General features: G+C 36.0%; 1 protein-coding gene across 1 annotated transcript in view; it reads left to right on the top strand.

Annotated features, from left to right (window-relative positions):
* STARD9 (StAR related lipid transfer domain containing 9) overlaps positions 1-22,189 on the top strand; it is a 93,371-nt gene that overhangs the window by 56,162 nt on the left and 15,020 nt on the right. The window contains exons 21-23 of the mRNA XM_026703939.2: positions 6,740-6,933; positions 9,933-10,410; positions 12,381-22,106. Coding sequence (XP_026559724.2) covers positions 6,740-6,933; positions 9,933-10,410; positions 12,381-22,106 — 10,398 coding nt within the window. The remainder of the gene's footprint in view (positions 1-6,739; positions 6,934-9,932; positions 10,411-12,380; positions 22,107-22,189) is intronic.

Raw genomic sequence — 22,189 nt, 5'->3', positions numbered from 1 at the left:
TTGTATTCCACCTTAAATCTAGGAGCTCAAAGCAGTATATACAATGCTGTTTCTCTTTTTCTCTTCACAAAAAAAAGTGATGTGAGGTAAGCTAGACAACTAGATGGCCCAAAATCATCTAGTAAACTGAAGGTAAACTGAATTTAATTCCCCCCACCCCAAGTTCTTGTCCAGTGGATTTTTACATTATAGACCATCTAGAAATTTTCAGATATTCAGCGGTATATATAGATATTAAATAATTAATATTGAGTAATTACTAATTTCCCCAACATCGAAGGCTCAGCAGTTAAAACACTGAGCTTGTTGGCTGGAAAACTGACAGCATGGGTTAGAGATCTGAGTGTTGTTCGATGGGGTGAGCTCTCATCACTTGCCCCAGCTTCTGTCTACCTAGCAGTTTGAAAGCATGCAAATGCATGTAGATAAATATACACCACTTTGTTGGGAAGGTAACAGTATTCTGTGTGCCTCAGCATATAGTCATGTTAGCCACATGACCACAGAAGTGTCTTTGGTCAACACTGGCTCTCTTGGCTAAGAAAGTGATATGAGCACCACCCCATACAGTTGGACACGACTGGATGGGGGAACCGTTTACCTTTACCTTTTACCAGCATTGCAATTGTGAGGAAGATTCTGTAAAATTTAAGGCTTGTTTCAATGTTGGAATAAGCAAATTTGGGGAGGGTGTGGGGGAGTGTTGTTTGCAGAGGGTTAGTAACTCATCTAATATATTGACCTCATTGAAAGAGGCAGGGTGGACCTTTGGGAATAGGGTGAGAATTTTCTTTAATTTGTGTGGGGGAACAACCTCCGTAATAAGGCCATAGGTTAGTGGGGCGCATATAAGGTGATGTTCTACAGGATGCAGACATTAATCTGTGGCCACAATCTCCTTTTGCACGGATTTGAATAGTAATTTAGATTGTTCTGGGCGTTCCATCAATTATTTTCCTTAATTGAAGGATCTAAAACAGTTGCTTCTATTGCTATTCATTTATAATTTCATCTTTCATGACTTCTTCCTCATATAAGACTGTCTGGAGGAGAAGTTTTGTTGCTATAATTGTTCAGGAACTATGCCTGTCACTGATCTTCTTATTGAAATATCAGTCACAAGTTTAAAAGGGATTCCAGTATTTATTGGAGTATTATCTGCAGTTTGTCTGCAGATTTAAATTCAGGAGCTTTGATGTGCAAATCCAAAGATATAAATCCTAATGTGCAAAGAAAAGCATGAAGAAAGCTACACAGTTATATGGGCTAAGCTGATCCTGGCTATCCAAAAAGAAGCATGAAATCTGGTTAGTGTTTGGATGGAAGACCATTAGAAGTGCTCAGGGTTGTAAAATAGAGTGGGAAGACAGCAATTCCAGGCATTACCAAGGAAACTTTATGAATATATCCATGTTGTCACCAGGAACGGAGTTTCATTAGGGGAAGTCTTTAACTTGCCAATTTTAGCATGAAGAAAAAAAAAGTATATGCATTTCCATAATTATTAGTCAATTTTCTTCTTCAGGAAAGATTTTAGAAACACAGGTAGTCTTCGATTTATGATCACAGTTGAGTCACAAATTTCTGTTGCTAAGCAAGGTAGTTGTTAAGTGAGTTTTACCCTATTTTATCACCATTTTGGCCACAGTTGTTAAACAAATCATTGCAGTGAATCATCCCATCTTTAAGCAAATCTGGCTTCCCCCATTGATTCTACTTATCGAAAAATGGCTGGAAAGATTGTAAGTGGTGATCATATGACCCTGGAACAGTGCAGTTGTCATAGATCCATGCCACTTGCCAAGCACCTGAATTTGGTCACATCACCATAGGGATGCTGCAATGGTTGTAAATGTGAAAACTGGTCATAAGTCACTTTTTTCAGTGCCATAACTTCAAACAGTCATGAAACAAATAGTTGCAAGTCAAGGAGTACCTTTACAGTACATCTTGGCCATCATCCTATAGTAGGTAAAGAAAATTAAATGGAACATGATGCATTTTCTTATACCCTGGGTAGCATTACTTTATGTGATTGATAGGGAAGAGGGAAAAATGCTTTACTTTTTATAACACTCCCCATCAGGGAATTACTGATAGGCTGAACCTTGCTTAAATATTCTAGCCTGTGGTAGGTGATGGAGAACTTGTAAGATACACTCCTTCAATCGATCTCTTAAAAATAAAAGCAAATCAATTGAAAGGTATTTGGATTTACTTTCTCAAAATCCATGTAAGAACCCTATGAACAATCCTTGGAACATAAGAGAGCAGCTTAAGAGCGTTGATGTTTCAGCAGGTAGCAAAAATGACAAATCACATTGCTAAACAGTGCAGCTAAATGTCAAAGTATAAAAAATACATATTAGAAAAAAGAGAAAACTAAAAACAAAAAGGAATTTAAAAAAGACTATTGCAATCATCATGCAGTCCATTTAATTTTGAACTGAATCTAGAACCGGACTGGTGTGCTCTTAATTTTATGTCAGCTGTCCTCTGATGTCAGATCCAATGAATGATCACCACAGTTGGTGTCATTCCCCCCAAATGTTCTTCAGAAACAACCACAAACCGAATGCTTTTCCTGGTACAAGATTGGGCATAATAGTCTATCTGTCTCTAAAAAGGATGCATGTGGCTCACCACTAAACTGATGAAAAGCCCTGTGTGCTAAGAGTAGTCCAAGCAGCAGATGTAATATTTAAATAATGAAGCCAACTAAATAATATGAAAACCAGCTCCCTGTGTCAATAGATCAGCTGCATCTCAGTATTTCCTGTGTGTAATTTATTAATCCATCCCAATGCTACTACAATAGGAACATCCACAGGAAAAGCTGGGGGTTATCATATATCAATGTCATCCATCAATGGTGTAGAAAAAATATATATATAAGGTATTATGCTATTTTTAAATATTCAAAGTACTCATGTTTCAGTTGCTAGAATTAAATGATTATGTTGTCTTTTCATAAACCTCAGTTGGGATAGGTTGGCAGAAGATTTAGTAGCTGCTCCTGTATCTGCATAATGTAAGTTTCATTTCTGTGTGTACGTAAGTGTATATAAGTGCACATAAAATTTTAAAAAACTTAATTATGAATATTTGTATACATTTGAATTCTTACACTAGTCTGCTCCATTTAATAAATTGTAGAGTTTTATCCTAGCTGCATTATTTCACAAGAGTTAGCTGTAGAATCACTAAGTTAAATTTAATACCTGCTCCAACATAGTTGTTACTGCTGGATCTTGTGCTTAGTTTATGATGTGGTTTTGGAAACCTACTCTTAATTGGATGGATAGTCTAGGGAGGAGAGGAATTGAACAGAAATTCAAATTGCTGGATGAACCAATGTGTTGCAACTCAGATTCTAAAGACTCCAACTGTCCAGCTTTCAATTATTTGGGAGAACCTTTAGCAGATTTATGATCTTTCCGTACCCTTATTGTTTAAATCAAGCATTCAATAAAATCTACAAGAGCAAGAAAGAATTTTTCTGATAAAGCTTTTTCTTTAAAGAAGGTTATGGGTTTAAAGAACTATATAGAGAATTTTTTTTTGCTTATGTTGTGTTTTTGTGGCTCAGTGTTTGACTGCAGCAGCAAAGCCCTTGGTTTCATTGACTCGGCAGTTGCTGCCATAGCTACTAAAAACTGCATTATGCTGTAGAAGCCGCCAGATTCTGCATCAGCCTTAAAGGTGTTTTGTGAAGGGAGGAAGGAGTTATACAATAGGATTGCAGGAACCCGATGACAAAACATCACAGAGAAAACACAATTGTACTGAAGGTTAATTTAGTGTGCTTGCTGTAAAATAGAAACAGAAGAACCCAGCTGTTTCTACAATCCTGGAAATATTCTCAGTAATTAAATATGTATGGTTTTTAAAGGTCAGTTGAATTTTTGAAATTTGCATTGTTACTTTTTCTTAATATAAATACCAATGTTGTAATAATGCTGTCATGCTTATTTAATTGATGAGGAATACATGTTCATATTTCTGAAGGACGTTCTGAATTCCACATGCTTTAGTTGATGTTGATGATCTGCATTTCTAATTCCAAAAACAGAAACAGAACAGAGTCTTCTGTATCTCTTTCAGGTGGATTATTTATCTTTTGATCTTATGTTTGAATTTGAAAGCAGTAAGGGAGATGGGGGTGGGCTTGAAATGCAGAATATGAGTGCTTTTTAAAGCATCTAATATTGTTCCAATACTTGGGTGGCAATGTTTTTTTTTAATCTGTAAAACAGCTAGCTGCTTGATTTAAAGGTATTTAAATACCTTTAAATTTTAGAATGTAAAATGATTGGTTACCTTTATTTAGCATATCCACTTTGCATAGAATGTTTGGAAAAATGAATTGTAGATAAACAAAGCTAGACTTCTAACTAAGGCTACACTATAATTTATTATCTATAAAATAAATGTCAACCTAGTTACTGAAATTCATATTTGTATTTTGAACATCAGAACCGATTGTGGTTTGAGAGGTATAACCCCAGGCCATGATGTTTTTTTTAGTTCTCTAGTTGTATTGCAACAAAGCTTCTAATGTATTCCACGATAACTATTGTCAGGGTCACTGTATGAAACTTCCTTACCCACCAGCTTATTGCAATGACCTTTCTGTTCTCAATATGGAGATGACTGTACTTATTTTTTGGCTTGAACTTGCTGACATCATTGAAACACCTTTGCAGCAAAATACTCATAATTTCCCATATGACATTAATTGTATACTGCTGCTTTATGTCACAATATTAGCATACAGTATTAGAAAAACTGTCATTTCCTGACAAGGAATGTTTCTTAAAGTCCTTCCTATTTGCCATAAGCAAAATATTTTGGTGACTGCAAAGAAGATAATTACATAGTCCTTCAGCTTTGTTCATATCCAATGTTTGCATCTAAAATATTGAGATTTATATAAATGTTATAAGCTTCTCATTTAAGGTTACTAAAATCTGTCTTCCATTAATTTTGGATGTGTCTACATTTCCCATTTTTATATTTGGAGGGAGAAAGATAAAAGAGTTGTAGCCAATGTAAAATCCTTGAGGACTATAAAAGAAACTGGAGAAAGTATGATTTTGATTCAAAATAATCCATATACATTGATCTGTAAACCTAGTAACGATGCCTGGGTTTGTACATCACATGAAACACAGCCTGTCAGTCATATTTTAGCCTAGTGTCCTATGTGAATCCAATTAGTACAGTAGTTCTGAACATTTAACCAGTTTGATTAGTAGTACAAGCCTTTACAAGAATTCAGAAATATCAGGTAAAAGATAAACCAGACAGGATTCTAGGAATACTCTCTTAGGTTTGCTGGCTTCTCCCCAGCTATATTTCAACTGCAGATAAATTACTACTTAAGCTTGATCTTCACGTGACACCTTAATCTGTCCAGAAGAGAAAGCTAGAAATATATTATCGAGGTCATCTGCTTTCAGTATTCAGTATTGTAAGTATCACTTTAATATTTCAAATGGAGTTTGGGATAAATGTGAACACAAATTAATAGTGTGGAGTAAAATAGTAATATATTATCTTTAAAAACACAGGATCTTGCTGCTTTTAGAAAGTGTTGACTCATCTGTGTTTATAGACACCTGACAAATAAAACAGATACCGCAGATTTGCTTGCTTATTTATTTATTTGTTTGTTTGTTTGTTTGTTTTATTTTCAGACACAAAGAGCATAATTCAATCTTTTTGTTACTGGACCTTATACTTCGCCTGTTCTTTATGATTTTAGCTGATCCTATTTAAAACACTAATAGAAGGTTTAAAACTGAAAAAGCCAGATGGAATGAGAAGGGGGTTCAGAAACAGTGATGAGGGGAGGACAATGTGCTTATACATAAACAAGTGAAGACAATGTGTTTGCACATAAAGAATCATTCCTTTTTTATTTAATGAAAGTTTTTCAACCCCAAGGATTTTGTTAGTTCCATCTTACCAACAGAATGAAACAGGGAAGAAAATTGTCCTTCCTTTTCAATCTCCTGAACATCCCCACAATCTGCTATGTCAATTTGTGAACGGGGGCCAAGGGGTTACGGAAAAAAGAGGTCCAATGTTGTGAACATTTACTCATATGAAGAAACTACCCATAATGTGTAAAACCACTAGGTGTGATAATTGGAATTGCACCTAGTATTTAGTGTAACACATGTTACATTTTATGCAAGGTTAATTAATGTAACACATGTTACATTTTATGCAAAGTTGTTAAAGTTGGGTTTAACAACAATTATAGTGATGGCCATTTTTTGCAGCTTCATAAAAACTATGTGAGTGACATAAATACAGTATCATATTTAGATGCCAGCATTGTTAATTCATGAGGTTCTAAATGTAATTAGGTATTAAAATGTTTCCTTGGGATGAACCTACTAACAGTTAATGAGTTTTGAACCACATACAATGTTGGATTGATTGTATGAGTGGTGGCAAAATAGAATAGTGGAGGAGATTTATCTTCTGTTTAATGTGACCATTGAGAATTCTGATCTTACTGTGACATCACACATATGAACTAGTCTGTTCTCAGACACACAAATGCATTTTATCGTTTCAGCATATCATCTTTGCTATCCTTTACCTGTATTGAAATCTTCATTGTACAAATAGATGCTTCCATTTTCCTGATTTAAAAGCTAATCTGACAAAAAAAGGATAGAAATATGTTTCTTTCTTTCTTTAAAATATTTTTCAAATTTTCTAGCAATGAACGGAGAGATCTTCCATATGAAAAATGCCAGCCAAAATTGAAAAACCATGAGATTCTTCAACGCAGGGAAATTCAACATCAGCAAAAATATATTGAAGAATTACAACAGGAAATCCAGGATGGGCAAATCAAAGCTGAGCAAGAGCTGGAGCATGAGCAAGCAGTAGTTGATCAGCAGATCAGAGAAAGTATGACATGCTGAGTTTTCTACTTCTTATTATTACTTTACATTCTTATTTTTAACACCAGTGCTTTCTAGTTCAGGTTACTAATTTTGCTCTCCTTTCCTTTGATCACTATTATCACATAATTGCTAAAAAGGGTAGAGTTTAAATTAGTTGGATTGATCTTTTCAAGAATTCTTTAATATGTATCTTGACCTTCTCAAAATGAATAATTTGAGAAATTTCTAGTCTGTAAATTAGGATCTGGTTGCAGAATTTGTAAATTAGATTGCACAAGGTACTTCCTTTTAATTAATCTTTAGGTCAAAAGACATCAATAGAGTAGAAACATCTTCCACCTCAAAAGCAAAAATAATGATACTTCTGTGCAATCACTAAGTATAATTGTTGACCTTAGATGTTTTCATGCTGTTTGTGGGCTGGTTTCACTCAAGATTTGAAGGGAGGGGGAAATCAAACTTTCTGAATTATTAAGACTAAGGAAGACTTGATAGCAGTCTTCCAATATTCCAATATATCACAAAGAAGAGGGAGACAAATTGCTTAGGATTACCATTGAAATTAAACAAGGAGGAAAACAGATTTCTAGAAGACCTCCAAGGTCCCTTTCAACTTTGTTATTCTCTATTCTGTCAGTCATCCAGGGAATGATTCGACATATTTTGTCCTATAGCTGCTCTCTATCTATAGAGATTCTCAGTCAGATTTAACAGATTAACAGAGTTGGAAGGGACCTTGTAGGTCATCTAGTCCAATCCCCTGCCCAAGCAGGAGACCCTACATCATTTCTGACAAATGGCAATCCAATCTCTTCTTGAAAGTCTCAAGTGATGGTGCTCCCACAACTTCCGAGGGCAAAAGCTGTTCCATTGGTTGATTGTTCTCACTGTCAGAAAGTTTCACATGATTTCCAGGTTAAATCTCTCCTTGTTCAGTTTCTACTCATTGTTCCTTGTCTGGCCTTCAGGTGCTTTAGAAAATAGCTTGTCCCCTTCCTCTCTGTGGCAGCCCCTTAAATATTGGAGCATTGCTATCATGTCTCCCCTGGTCCTTCTCTTCACTAGACTAGCCATCCAAGTCATGGTTGACCCAAAGGTGCTTTTTCAAGAGGCAACTGGACCTTCTGGAGTTTTGGGTATAGCTGCTGTCAGTGAGTAAACATGGCCATAACATCTCTATTGACATTGGTAGAATCAAAAATCCACAAGTATACTCTTGTTGCATCCTGTTCAGTCATATTCTCATTTAAAAAGAATATTGATGATCATTATGTTTTAAATATGCTCGCTTGTACTTCAAAGCCTTCAGTACGTTTTCTATTTGTCACAAAGTAGACAATAACTTATTTTCACATTATAAACAATTACAGAAAATCTTAAGATCAGAAAAAAAATAAAAACTCCAAAATTAGGTAGCTATTTTTTTGAAAATGTTTCTCACACACCTCCTTTGGTTGTAATATAAGTAATTTATTGAGCGCAGTAGCTTTCAGTATTTTTTTCTAGAAGGCTATAATAAAAGGTAGGCTCCAGTATATATCTGTTTAATTTGATTTCTTTTACCCTTTACACTGAATTAGGTAAAGCAAGTACTGATGCAGAAGTCAGTCTTGCCAACTAGGTGTTATTTGCAATTGTTCATAATAACAAGATTAAGCACTAATGCGATTGTATAGAGCAGCAAAACTTCAAGGCCCTTGACATTGTTTCAAAGGCAGTATAGGCAATAGATCACAATTCATGGGATTACAAAAGCTACTGATTTTTGTACTGATTGACAGATTGAATTTACTGCTCATCTCTAAGCAGTTCACAATACAAAATCCATAAAAATACAGTGAGTATCACAAAATAGTGATATATAGCCAAAGCACCTAAAAGGTATCTTAATAAAAAATAAGCAAAATAAGGGCTTCATTATCAGCTAGGCCCCAATGCCTGAGGTCCTCAAGGCTTTCTTAAAAAAACTAATAGCGTTAGGCCATCTGAATCTCAGGGATAATGCTATTGCCCGACTTTATTTAATTTCTTAAAATGAAATGAAATGAAAAATGAAATCAAATGCATGAAATATAATGCTATAAGAAAAATATTATGAAAATTTAACAGCATATAGTATTCATTAGCATTTAAAATGCCATAGGACTATCTGATATTTTGCCTACAAAAAAAATAACATTGACACTTTCCTGGATAAAATCAACATAGAAGTAATTTAATGTTACATTAATTCTTAAATAGATCCTGTCTGTTGATTTATTTTATTTTATTTATTTTATTTGTCAAGCGATTATAAGATAACAGGTATAAGTATAAACATAGTTATGAATACATGAAATGGATACATATAAGAAAAATAAAAAGAAACAATAGGACAGGGATGGTAGGTACGTAGGTGCACTTATGCAAGCCCCCTACAGACCTCTTAGGAAAGGGGTGAGGTCAATAGTAGACAGTCTAAAGTTAAAGTTTTGGGGGTTTGGGGAAGAAACCACAGAGTCAGGAAGAGTATTCCAGACATTGACCACTCTGTTGCTGAAGTCGTATTTCTTGCAATCAAGTTTGTTGTGGTTTACCTTAAGTTTGTATCTATTTTGTGCTCTTGTATTGTTATGGTTGAAGCTGAAGTATTCATTGACAGGTAGGACATTGCAATATATAATTTTATGTACTATACTTAGATCGGACCAAAGGCGGCATAGTTCTAGATTTTCTAGGTCTAGAATTTCAAGTCTGGTGGCATAAGGTATTCTGCAATGAGTAGAGGAGTAGAGAACTCTTCTTGTGAAATATTTCTGGACTTTCTCAACTGTATTAATATCAGATACATGATGCGGGTTCCAGGCTGATGAGCTGTATTCAAGTATTGGCCTAGCAAATGTTTTGTATGCTCTAGTTTGTAGTGTGATGTTACCAGAGAAAAAGCTACGCAGTATGATAATTAGAAAGATAATAAAACCAAGAGCACTTCTTAATTTTTGCATTTATTTTGTTTGTTCCTAGATCGGCAGTGGCTCATTGATGAAAAGAAACGTTTAGCTACCCAGGAGCAGCGAGAGTCTGCTGTGCAGACTGAGGTCAAATCATACGCTGAAACTGGAGTTCAGCATGAATCAGAATTGGAGATTGGCCCTTCCTTGACAGAGCAAAACAAGAAGAAATTAGTGCAGCTAGAACTTTTACGAAAATACTCTTTGAAGAAAGCAGAAAGGCATTTGAGTCAAAAGAAGCTTAAACTGCATTTGGAGAGGATTGTGAAGAAGCAGAAATTGTTAGAAGCAAAGAAAAACCTGGAATGGTTAGAAGCTACTTGCTCGGTCAGCAAAAACAGTGTGATATCTCTGCAGTTCTTGAATCAAGATACCAGCATTAAGTCTTCAAATTGCAAACATTCATGGCCAAGATCAAACCCAAACCCAAACCCAGAACGTTTGCAATGCCAAAGGAAGACTTGCTTAAAACCTCAGTCGCCACAATCCAGGTAACTAACATTTATACTTAGCTTTTAATGTATGTGTGAATGCATGAAGAAAGCGGTGTATATAAATGCCCCTGGCAAGGCATTGAGTACCTCTCTGATCCACGTGCTTAGACTTTTCTGGGCTTCCTGTAGAATCCAGATAGGGCACGGATCTCTCTCACACATGTCAGAATGTATCCTAGACATGCCCCTATCTTCTTCTGTGGAATCAATAGTCTAAAACAAATCCCAGATGACATTGCAAGACATTACTTCATTCACCTCCTCTAACCTCACCCATGCAGAGTGCATGCCAGAGTGAATTTGAGTTATTGTAGCCTTCAAATGGTGTCCCACATGGAAAGATTCACTTGCCTTTTGCCCACTAAAAATGGGCAGATTACCCTGCTGTTGAGGCACGTTCCACAAACACAATGAAATTGCATTCGTACGTTCAAGGATAAACTGTAACCTGTATCAACAGTGGTTCAGTCCTGTATTCTCGCACAATGCTCCTAGCATCATAGCCATTTTATTTTCAGGAACTTATCAATAAACCAAGAATATCCCCCCAATTCATGAATACAAAAAGGCCTCTTGAGGCAATCTCATTTAATATTCTGGCCACCTCTGTGTTTCAGATTTCAACTAGGAGTCAGTGGAATCTTCTTCCAGGTTGCTGGGAAAATCCATAGGAACTTGGAGAAATCTTATCTTGATCTATCAGGCAAAACTATCCTAATCAGTTCTGCCATCTGTGCAGGTGATCAGGATCAATAAATCTCATCACAGAAAGTGATTAGGATCCTTAGATCAACTGCTCAGAAGTGAAATCTGAGTGAATCCATGGCTGCCATGTTGGCCATGAATTCTTAATGCTTCATATAATCTTTATAGGGCATGGAAATTGAAGTCTCCCAGCACCAAACGCTGAGGGACCTCTACCATCAGCTCCACAACAAGGTCTATTAGCTTAGAAAAATACTATGCCATGCTTTAATCAAGTGGACTCTCCCTCACCCAGCAGCAGCCACCCTCGCCCCTACAGTGCTTGCACATACCTCACAGACCACTTGCATATTCTCCCTCAACTGACAGCAGCCACCCCAGCCTGGGAGGGTTCATGCTGTGCTGGACCACAAGTAACCTGTCCCTATGCCACCTAGGGCTTTAAAAATGACAGCCAACACTTAAAGGTAGGCATTCTTTAAGTCAATGTAAAAGCTTTAATAAATTAGCAGTTATTTGTATCTGATTAATGGACAATTTATGAAATGAGAAAAATTTGTCTAGGGAAAAAAAATCCTCACAGATATTCTGGGACAAATTGTGCTTTTCATATGAAAGATCCTTCCTTTTTTATTCTAATTATACAAAATTCTATATCTCAATTTCTTTTACTTTAATGTTTCCTGAAATAAATAATCTAGAAAGACTTATGTAACAAATACCAAATAGGGTGGTATGTAAAAATTCTATCAATGATAGCAAATACTATTAAAAGAAACAAGATGAAAACCTCAAATAATATAATATAAAGTTGAGGGTGGCATTTTTCAACTTAAAAGCCTCAATTCAACATCAGAAATCCTCTAGGCTTCATAAATCAACCCATAATGTGTTAAGATTGCTGGTCAAGCAAACCATAGTCATTCAGAGTTTCTAAAATTTCTTACTGATTCCAATAACTAAAATGAGCCCTTCCTCTAGAGTTCATGTATTATTCAGACAAATTTTTTGGAGATAAGAAATTTGATATAGGAATGAGGAAAAGTGCCACAGTTAGTGTACACATATACATACACCTTTTGGTTAGAGGATGAAATTGTACTATAAGCTATTAACATAGGTCCTCTCAGGCTCTTGTCTCAATCTGTCTATTCACAGAGCAGTCTTTTAGCTCCTATATAAATGTCTGTAATGGGTAATTGCCTTACAAATTCATAGCAAAGTACAGGAAACTTATTTTCAAATTACTGTTTTTTTTACAGTATTTTCTTGAAGAGCAATCCGTCTCAGATATCTACCTCAGCACATAACTACGCATGCTCCATTATCAATACACCAAGGAAATCTCCATCTGCAGAATATTTTCCCAGAGCAGTTGAAGAACATTCCAGAAGAAATACTCATGAGGAAAAAGATGGATCTTTCTTAGCCCAGAAACAGATAATCAAAAAACAGGATATATATTTCAGAAATAAAGGAATAGTGGAAAATAACTGTAATAATACAGAAGTTATTTATCTTGGTAAACATAAGCAAACAATGGAGAGATCAGATAATAGCTTAAGACCAACCAGATCTAAAGCCCAGAGATCAAATGCCTGTACATCTGATAATTTTAAGGAAAAGCATGAACCTGAAACGAAGGAAGGGTCTGAAATTAAAGAACTAGAAGTAATTCAACATCTAGAAAAGAATGCAGCTCAGGAAGCCAATAGAAAATTTCAGATGGATAAAAGAAAAAAGCACCAAAGTTCATTTCCTGGAAATTCTGTTAAGAAACTTAAAAAATCATTAATATATGGTAAACCATTTCTTCAACAACGGACCCAGACCCCAAATAACTTTAAAAAGGGTTCAGTGGACAAACATTCATTAGAAAAGGATGAATTCTTAAGAGTGGCACCTTCGGCAAGAAGCCTTAATAATCTAAATAGTCATGTATCACTTTGTCATGGAAAAAGAAGATGGCATAGTGCTGAAATGCTGAATGATAGAATCTCCAAAACAATCCCTGATCCACTGATCAGCCAGCAAGAAGGTGAGGATGTTGAGTTTTCTGACACAGATAGTAATTATTCTGTGGATTCCCTTTCATGTGCTACTTCAGAAGTCTTGATAAGACAGTTGAGGAATCGGCTGGGGGAATCGGCTCAAATGGACACTGTGGAATTAGACGGTTCAGAAAGTGATGACAGCCAAATGTCACGAGATTCACTTACAGAAAAAGAAAACAATGCCGAAGGCCAAGATATGAACAATTCTTCTGAAATACATCCAGAACCTATTAAGCTCTGCAAAGATGAGAATTCTCAATCTCTTTCACAATTAACAAGCACATCCACATCAGGTGATCTGACTATCAATGCGAGAAGTTTTTCTCTGGATAGCTTAGGTGATGCTGATGAGGTATCAGGTCATGCAGAAGAATCTAAGCGATATTCTTATGATGAAGTGCCAGCAGAAGTTTTTTGGAAGTTGCAAAACCTAAGGTCAGACTCTGTTGTAAATGACCAACAGAACAAGCTTGAGCTCTGTAGTGAAAGTAGTGCATTGAGTCTCAATGCAAGTTCTTTTTATTTAGATGACAGTTCACAGTTTAGTTCTGTTTGTGATCAAACACCGAACAAGATGAAAATCAGTTTCTCAGGTCAAGGTGGCTCAGCAGATCAAGGGTCACATATTGATGGTAAAAACCTTCCAGTTTTGACAGATACTTGGCTGTCCAACAATTTGAAAAATCAAAAGAATAGACCTATAATAACTGTTCCTTCATCTCAAGACCATTCAGAATTTTGGGTTGCTCAGATGTACTCTGCTAATAAATCAAGCTACCTGATGAAGAGGGATGATGTAAGACAATCAGCTGCTGAATTATCGTTTGTTACTTGCTATAAAAAGCCGCATCAAATTTATCATGAGCCAAATAAGATTGAAATGCTAATTTCATCCACAACACCATCAGTACCTTTACCAGAGACAAGGAAACATCTTGAAGTTGAAGCCCCAGAAGATACATCATTGTTTTCTTTTTCAAGCAAAAATACATCATTCAGTCATATTTCCACATTTCCTACAAAGCCAGGTTACAATGAGGCTGCGTCTTTACCCGCATCTAATTGTCAACAGCCAAATAGCTTATCTGAAGTAAGATCCACATGTGAATGGAAAGAAATATCCAGCTGTTTGAAGCCAATCCTGGAGTCAGCTTCTTCACCTTACTCAGAGATTTCCCGAGATCAAGATTTTAAAAACAACCCCTTAACATCTGGCCCAAATGCTTCTATTTTACAGAAGGAAGAAATTTATATAAATACTAATTTTGAAGAATGTCTTTTTAGAACAATTGAAAAGGGAGATGCCAATTCTGATTCAGATCGTAACACAAGAGACTCAAAAATAGTTGAGTTAAACCACGTAGATAAAGTGGCCCTTCACACCAGTGACCAGTTTGCAATATTAATGCAGACCTCTGAACCCGAAAAAGACAGCATGCAAGACAGCAGGGATGTCCTGAGAGAATCTGCTTTAGAGGTTCCCTCATTTAGAGAAGTGGAAGAAGTACCTAGAGATGGAGAATGGGGTTCAGAAAATAAATTTGAATTTCAGACAAAAGGTTTAATGAATGGTTCTTCTTCAAGCTTAAAAGTTGATTATTCTGGAAAAAATGCGAGCCAGAAAGCTTTCCCAACTTTTAATGCTGGAAATATGATGGAGAAGAGCAGCGAGGGGGACAAATATAACCTGAATTCTGCTTCCAAGCCAGGAACATCTTTATCTGTGGATTTTGTGATGGACAAATCAGCGCATTCCAATGTAGATGGAAGTGAGAAAAAAACTAACATTTCACTTGATCATTCTTGTGAAACAAGTGAAACATTCACTCCACAGTTCAACTCAGATATGTGTTATAAAAGCATGCCTAGGAGTAAGGATGTTTGTCAGATGAGATCTTCTTTTATGGAAAATAATAGAAATCCTCCAGATCAGAAACACCAAGAGATAGCTGATTGTCTTGTGTGTAACTCCATTCACTCTGGAAAAAAAATAAATTGTTGCACACCTGCAATAAGAGAGCAAAAAGAAGTTCCAGATTGGCATTATTCATTTAATAAAAATGATTGCTTGGGAGAAGAACTGCATCCTACTCTATCCAGAAACAACCCTGGAAATGACTCTAGAAAAACTTTGGGAGAAGATGGAGCTTTATCAGTCACAACTTCTCAAAACTTCTGCCTGTATATCAATAAAATGTCCAACAATCTAAAAGAGTCTGTTGAGAGAAGAATCCCTAGGATGTCAGAGGGAAATCAGGCTGAATGCAATAATACAACCATAAACTCTGAAGAACTTAGTAAGCTAGTAATTAGTATCAATGAGCTGGAATGTGACATGTTAGAAATGAAACTTAATCAAAATAAACATTTACATAGTTATTGTACACTTGAAGCATTAGAAAGTAGACGAAACTCTGAAGCCTCTAATTTGATTCAGAGACTCAACAGTGATAATGAGAAATGTTGCCCAAACCAATCTGTAATTGGAGCAGTAGAAGATGAACAGAAGATCCAGCTTGCTGATTCTAGTGAAGATCTGTGTGCATCAGAGCTAGCAATGAAGTGTGAAAGTAATACCCATATACCCACTATTAATCATAATAGAGCCCAGGAAAACGGAAAACAAAATATTTTTCCTGAGGATATAAAAGAAAGCTCTAAAAGCACAGAAGAGTTTTCTGACACATTTGACCAACTAGTTAAAAACGATATCGGTACAGAAAATATCCATGGTTCTGAACCACTAGTGACTGCAGTAATCATGAAATATAAGCAAGATACTAATTTAAGCTACAATAAAGAAGATAAAAACATACATCGTAACAATGAGATCTTTTCAAAAGAAATCTTAAGAGAATATCCTAATGCTATTCAGGAAAATAAAATTGGAAATAGGGAAATAAATTATTCTGAAGAAGTAGATAAAGAACAAATAGAGGCAAGAAAAAATGAAGAACGTGCACATTCAAAATTAACTGGTTTACAACTTGCTGAAAATACTGCATTACTGCAAGAAAACCAGACTCCATGTTTTACTGATTGTGATAATGGAACAAAATATGATCCTGTTGAAATACCAGAAATATACTTCACTGCTTCTAAATTGGAAGAACAAGATGATGAACTTGTTTTACCTGACATGTGTATTAATAGTATTGAAACACATGATGAGAAAGGATCAGTAAATCTTTGGAATAATGTGCGTGAAATACTGAAAGACAATCATGATAGTGCTAATTTGGAGGATAATAAAGGTGTCGCTGAATGGTGTAGAATTAAAAAAGAGCTCAAACAAGTCAGTGATGTTGAAAGCATTAATGCAGCTCAATCTTCCACAGATCATTCTCCGAATTCTATTTCAGAACACTGTGATAAATGTGTTGGAAACAGTCTTGATCCTTACAAATTTATACCAAGGTGCTACCTTCCTAAGGAAAATGAGCCAGTACATTTAATAAGTTCAGGACAAGAATGTATATCTGAGGTTCAGTCTAAAACCATCAAGGCACAAACCATGCATTCTTTCAAAGCAGAAACAGAAGGGGAGGGTTTTAAAGGAAATCATGAAAATCCAGAACAGGATATCCTCCAAGATCAAGTTTTACCAACAAACATATACAATTACTGCTGTTCAGATAATGATGCATCTTTAAATGAAGTATCAAAACAAAAAGAATTGCTACCTCACATGTTTTCAAGGAATGATGCTGATACTGTCGATAACTTGATGCCAGTTAACCAAAGAGATGCACCAGAAAATCTAAATCAAGATTATGTTTTAACTTCAGTCACCGTTAAAGGATTTTCCCATGATCCCACACAAAGTCCTTTGTTACAAACTGAAATTGCACATGGAGGAAATAGGAACAGTGATGCTAATACAACAAATGATTTTACACTTCCATTGAGCAATAATGTCTGCAATGAAGTACTTCAGTATTATGATCCACAAATAAAGAGTAATGGGAAAGCTGGAAAACTATCTTCTGTTGACAAAGAGGCAATAGCTAAATCTGTAGATGATTTAATGTTAAATGAAACTTTAAATTATTCTGTTTCTGAGCAAAGTCTTAATAAGCAAGGCACATATTCCAAATTTATGGAATGCCGTAAATCATTAGAATATGCTTCTGCTGACAACATACAAAACAATGTTTTCCCTTTCGAAAGGTTGGATTCTTCTATAAGTCACAATGTAGGCAACTTTCATGAAGAGTCTGAACAGTTGTTGAATTCATTCAATATACCTCCGAAAGAAAGTGCTACATTGGGCTTAATAATTTCTGAAAAACAATTCTTCACTTCAGTATTCAAAGATGAGTTAGAAGAAATGACATGTTCTTTTCAAGATGGTTTTGAGAATAGTGTCAGCCAGAAAGAAGTAGACTCATTAGTGCAATATAATCAGGAAAATAAAAACCTTACTTCCACATGCGTTGAAAATGAATGCAAAACCAATATTGAAAAATGTAATGAAGTCGGGGGATGTCAAACAGAAACCACAGAAAGTCCTCCATGCGGAACGTCTCATGTTTTCTCTATAGAAGATAACACTGTAGTATTCTCTGAAATTGGTGAGACTCTTTCAGGAAATTCTGACAAATTCGTATGGGAAAATACTCATTGTATGAAAGACTATGGTTCTGAATGTAATGTGAATTCTTATATGTCTGGCTACTCTGCTAGACACTTGAATACACTAGCTGCAGATGATCTTTATTTTAAGGAGAGTAAATTTCTTAACTCTGAAGTGTCTGATCTTCCTGTATCAAGTGCAGAGGATTGTGCTTTAAGTCAACAAGGCAGCAAAATTGATGGGCATGGTGATCATATTGAAGAGATCTTTGAAAATAACAAACAAGGTCAAAATACTTTCCCTGAATGTATCTGTGACCAAGAAAATGCCTCTTTACAATCTGACGATTACACAACTAGAACAGAAACAAAATTACCAGAAAAAAATTTGCTTACTCCTCAACATTTTAATGAAAGAAGCAGTCATGAAGCACCACCTCCTAAATGTTCAATGGAAAATTTTTCACCTTGCATTTTATTTAAAAATGCCAGCTCCCCAAAGTCCCAAGAGGGTTCCTCATGTTCTACATGTAGCTCATCTACCAGCTCACAGCAAGATTCTTTTTTGACTTCCAGTTTGTCAGCTACATTTCAACTTCAAGAACATAACTCAATCTGTCACCAGGATTTGCCAGATAGTTGTTCCTCATCTTCAGAAACATCTCTTAAAAGCAACACACATCTCAGTGAGACTCTGATACCTGCTGCTTTAAATTCTGCTTCCTTAAGCTGTCCCTCACTTACTGCCAGCCGATGTGAAGATTCTGAAATCCTTAACCCGCCACTGTGTACTTCAGAAAGAATTCTTTTTCTTGCAGAAGGAAACGAATTATCTAGCTGTCAAAGAAACTCAATTTCAGATTGCAGTGGAATACATAATTTTAAGTCTGAGAAGAAATGCCATAAAGTATCTGATTGTCAGGAACCTCTGAATATTATTTTACCACAAAAAGAATGCTTAAAAGATAGTGAGAAAACTTTACGGCACAATTTAAATACAGATCTTGCTTTACATGGAGAGCAGAGTACACTATATTTAAATAGCAGCATGGATGCAATAAATATTTCTACTACAGAAATAGGGAACTCTCATACAACTGCATGTAAGGTGATGAAGGCTGACAGAGAGATTTTTACATCAGACCAACTAAACAATTCAAGAAAACATGACATAATTCCTCCCAAATATTTCTCAATAAATGACTGTTCAACTGCATCATCCATACATAAGAATAACAATAACATTTCCACTTCACAGAATGCAAAGAGAATGAAAAAAGATCGACAGTGGCCAGATTTGCAGACTCATAGCTTATCAGCACCATTGATTGCTATGTCCGTTGCTGAATGCGCTTCAGAAACTTCTGATGTAGGAGTAGAATCTGTGCATCCAGCTTCTAAGTCATTACAAGAATTAAATATGAGCATTGAGCCTCCCTCTCCAACTGAGGATGACTTGTGCAATACTAAAAGCTTATCAAAATTAAAGACAGAGAATGTCCCAATTAATTATAAACCTAGGTTTCAAAAGAAATCTATTGAAGCTCAAGGAGACGCTAAAGAACAAACTCAAGATATCTCTTCTTCAGGTTCCCCTCCAGTTCTTTGCCTAAAAGCTCTTGCTTACTCTACTGATAATCTTACAGATATAGAAGCAAATAAATACTCAAGTAGCATTACTCCACTGCATGATTATATAAATAAAAATAAAGAACCAAGATATCAATTGGAGGCAACAAATGAACTAGATAAAGATAATAATGATTCCATGCACTTTAATTCAAGTGATATAAACCCTTACATACACCCATGGCAGCAAGATGAATGTTGCAAGATGGGTTGGAAACAATATGTATTTGGAAGTGCAAGTGATGTTTCCAGCAATCCTCCTCCACTGAGCTTGGATAACCAAACTGTTATAAGATGTTCCAGTGTGGATAATGGCTTGAACTCTCAAAATTCTCCATTCCATTCTCATCTCAGTTCATATGCTAATGCAAGGATGTTGTCCAGTACCCTTAGTAGTACAGAAGATCTGCAAAGGTGGGATGTTACAAGAGAAAGTTTTCATTCTATGCATTCTGATGGAAATGGCAAACATGATACAAATATTTCTCAGGATGAACTTGAAAATACACCAGAAAATTGCATTTCTGGTTGTGAAAATGTTCTTCCAGATACGAGATGCACTCAACAATCTGAAAATACTTCCACACCAGTTGATGAAATTGTTCTATTCTACCCCACTAAAACAAATTTATCTTATAACAAGCAGCAAGAAATACTTATTTGTGATCGGGAAACACAGACAGAAGCTCCAGCAAAGCATAAGAGACAGAAGAGGCATCGCAGAAGCTATACAGACCTACCTGCAAGAAAACCTGAGCCAAGTAACAGTTCATTCCAAGAACCTTCTTCTTGGTCAAGTGTGCAGAACATTTCCATGCACCTTTCACAGCTTCTTCACAACACCTCTGAACTGCTTGGAAATTTGTCCTTTCAAAAAATAAAGGAAAGTGAACAAAATTACCATAAAGCAGTTGAACAGAGAACAAGCTTTGGCATGTTTGATCGCCATACTCAAACAACAGAAGACATAGGTGTTCAAACTGATATTTTAGGACATCCTCGAAATACAATCGAGGACAGACAAATTAATGCTAATATGAAAACTGAGCTAGTGAAATCTCAGGAAGTAAATGTTATTGTGAAGCTAGTTCATCCAGATACTATAACTCTGCCTAAGGAAAGAACATCAAAAACCAAAGGAAGGAAATTGCTGAGTATGCCTGACTTAAGAAGTCGTGATGTTGATACTCAAGAATATTATTATATGCCTCAATCTACTTTAGGTATACATTCCAGTTCTTCCTCAGAAGTGCCTAAAACACCATTAACTATTTCATCAACACCTGCTTTCAATAGTCCCAAAGTATATCCAACTGCATCCCCATTATATAATTCTAGACTTAAGTCTTCAGCTACTGCTGTTAGTAATCCTGCTTCTTGTATCTCTCTGTCTCCCAACTGTTATGTTCAAGATAGGAATCCTATTGATAAAACTAGCATTTCAGAAACAAGGCAACTGTATTGTAAAAACAACTTGCTAGTTGACAGAGCTTCTTCCCCAATTTTGATACTAAGTGCAAGTCCAATCAACCAGCAACCTACACCAGAGATTTCAACTAGCTCTTCCAAAGCGTTTGCTGGGAAACAGGTGAAAAGTACTGAAAATTCAGGAACTGGTTTTAAGAAAAAGGACCCAGATCTACAGTATAATAGGTGTTCTTGGGAATCATGTCTTGATACTTGTTCACATGCTGAGATGGACAGTGATTCTACCACACCTAGAGAGAGCAAGGATGTTCATAAAAGATCTGGAAATACCTTGGATAAAAGCATGACCAAAGTGCTTTCTAAAAAAGATACTTCAAAACAAAAGCAAAGATTGACCATTGACACACATACTGCAGTTCACACTGAAAGACTTTATCACTCAAGCAGTACTTTAGAACTTTCTAGCCATGGGGAATATATAATTGATGATCATGGAGAAACCCTTCCCACAGAACATTCATTTCATCAGATCAGAAGGGCAAAAAACTTCTTGGGAGGAATTAAAAGTGGAAACTCTATTAAAAATTCAGAGTGTTCACCCTCTAAGAGGTCTTTACCAAAACCTTTAAATGAGCCTCATACCACTATGTGTGTAAAATCTGAAGAAACTCATGAATGTGTTCCTGATTCTTCTCAACCATCCCCCCAGATCTGGAGAAATGAGAAGGGTGATTCTTTTTTCAGGTCAGAAATGAGTGACCTGCAAGATGATGATAATGTTGTTGATGAAGAGGAGGAGGATGACGATAATGATACAAAAACAGGATCTGATATTGATAGTGTATGTAATACTGAAATCTTGCTAAATGGGAACACTTCATTAGTAAAAGCCCACAGACATCGCAGTTACAGTCTTCGTGACCTGCCCATGCACAATAAGTTCAGCAATTGGTGTGGTGTGAAGGGAACTCCTCACTCTTCCTTAACTAGCCTGACACTGAGTGCTAGTGATATCCACAGCCAGACTGAAGGGAAATTGGTTAACAGAAGAACCACTGAAATAGAAGAGAGATCTCTACTTAGCGAAAGGAGAGCCAGAGAGATTGAGAGACTAAGAAGGGAGCGTGCTCAGGTTATGTCTGGAATACATTTAGATATGAGTCAGCAACCTCTTACTGTGGAACTCACGGAAGCAAAGCTAACCTATGGGATTGGTGAAACTGATGCACAACTCAGGATTCTTCAGAATGTAGTGGGTGAGGAATTGACAGCAGTGCCCATAAAACAGCAGCTTTACGAAAGGTAATTATTTTTTCAATATTACAAATTCGCTAAATACAGCAAGAGTTTGACATACAGGTAGTCCACAACTTACAAGCACAATT

This window comes from Pseudonaja textilis, chromosome 1 (genome assembly GCF_049901715.1).
Source record: "Pseudonaja textilis isolate UNSWEBS1 chromosome 1, rPseTex1.2, whole genome shotgun sequence".
In the NCBI taxonomy this organism is placed as follows: domain Eukaryota; kingdom Metazoa; phylum Chordata; class Lepidosauria; order Squamata; family Elapidae; genus Pseudonaja; species Pseudonaja textilis.
This window is presented reverse-complemented; position numbering and strand designations above follow the sequence as displayed.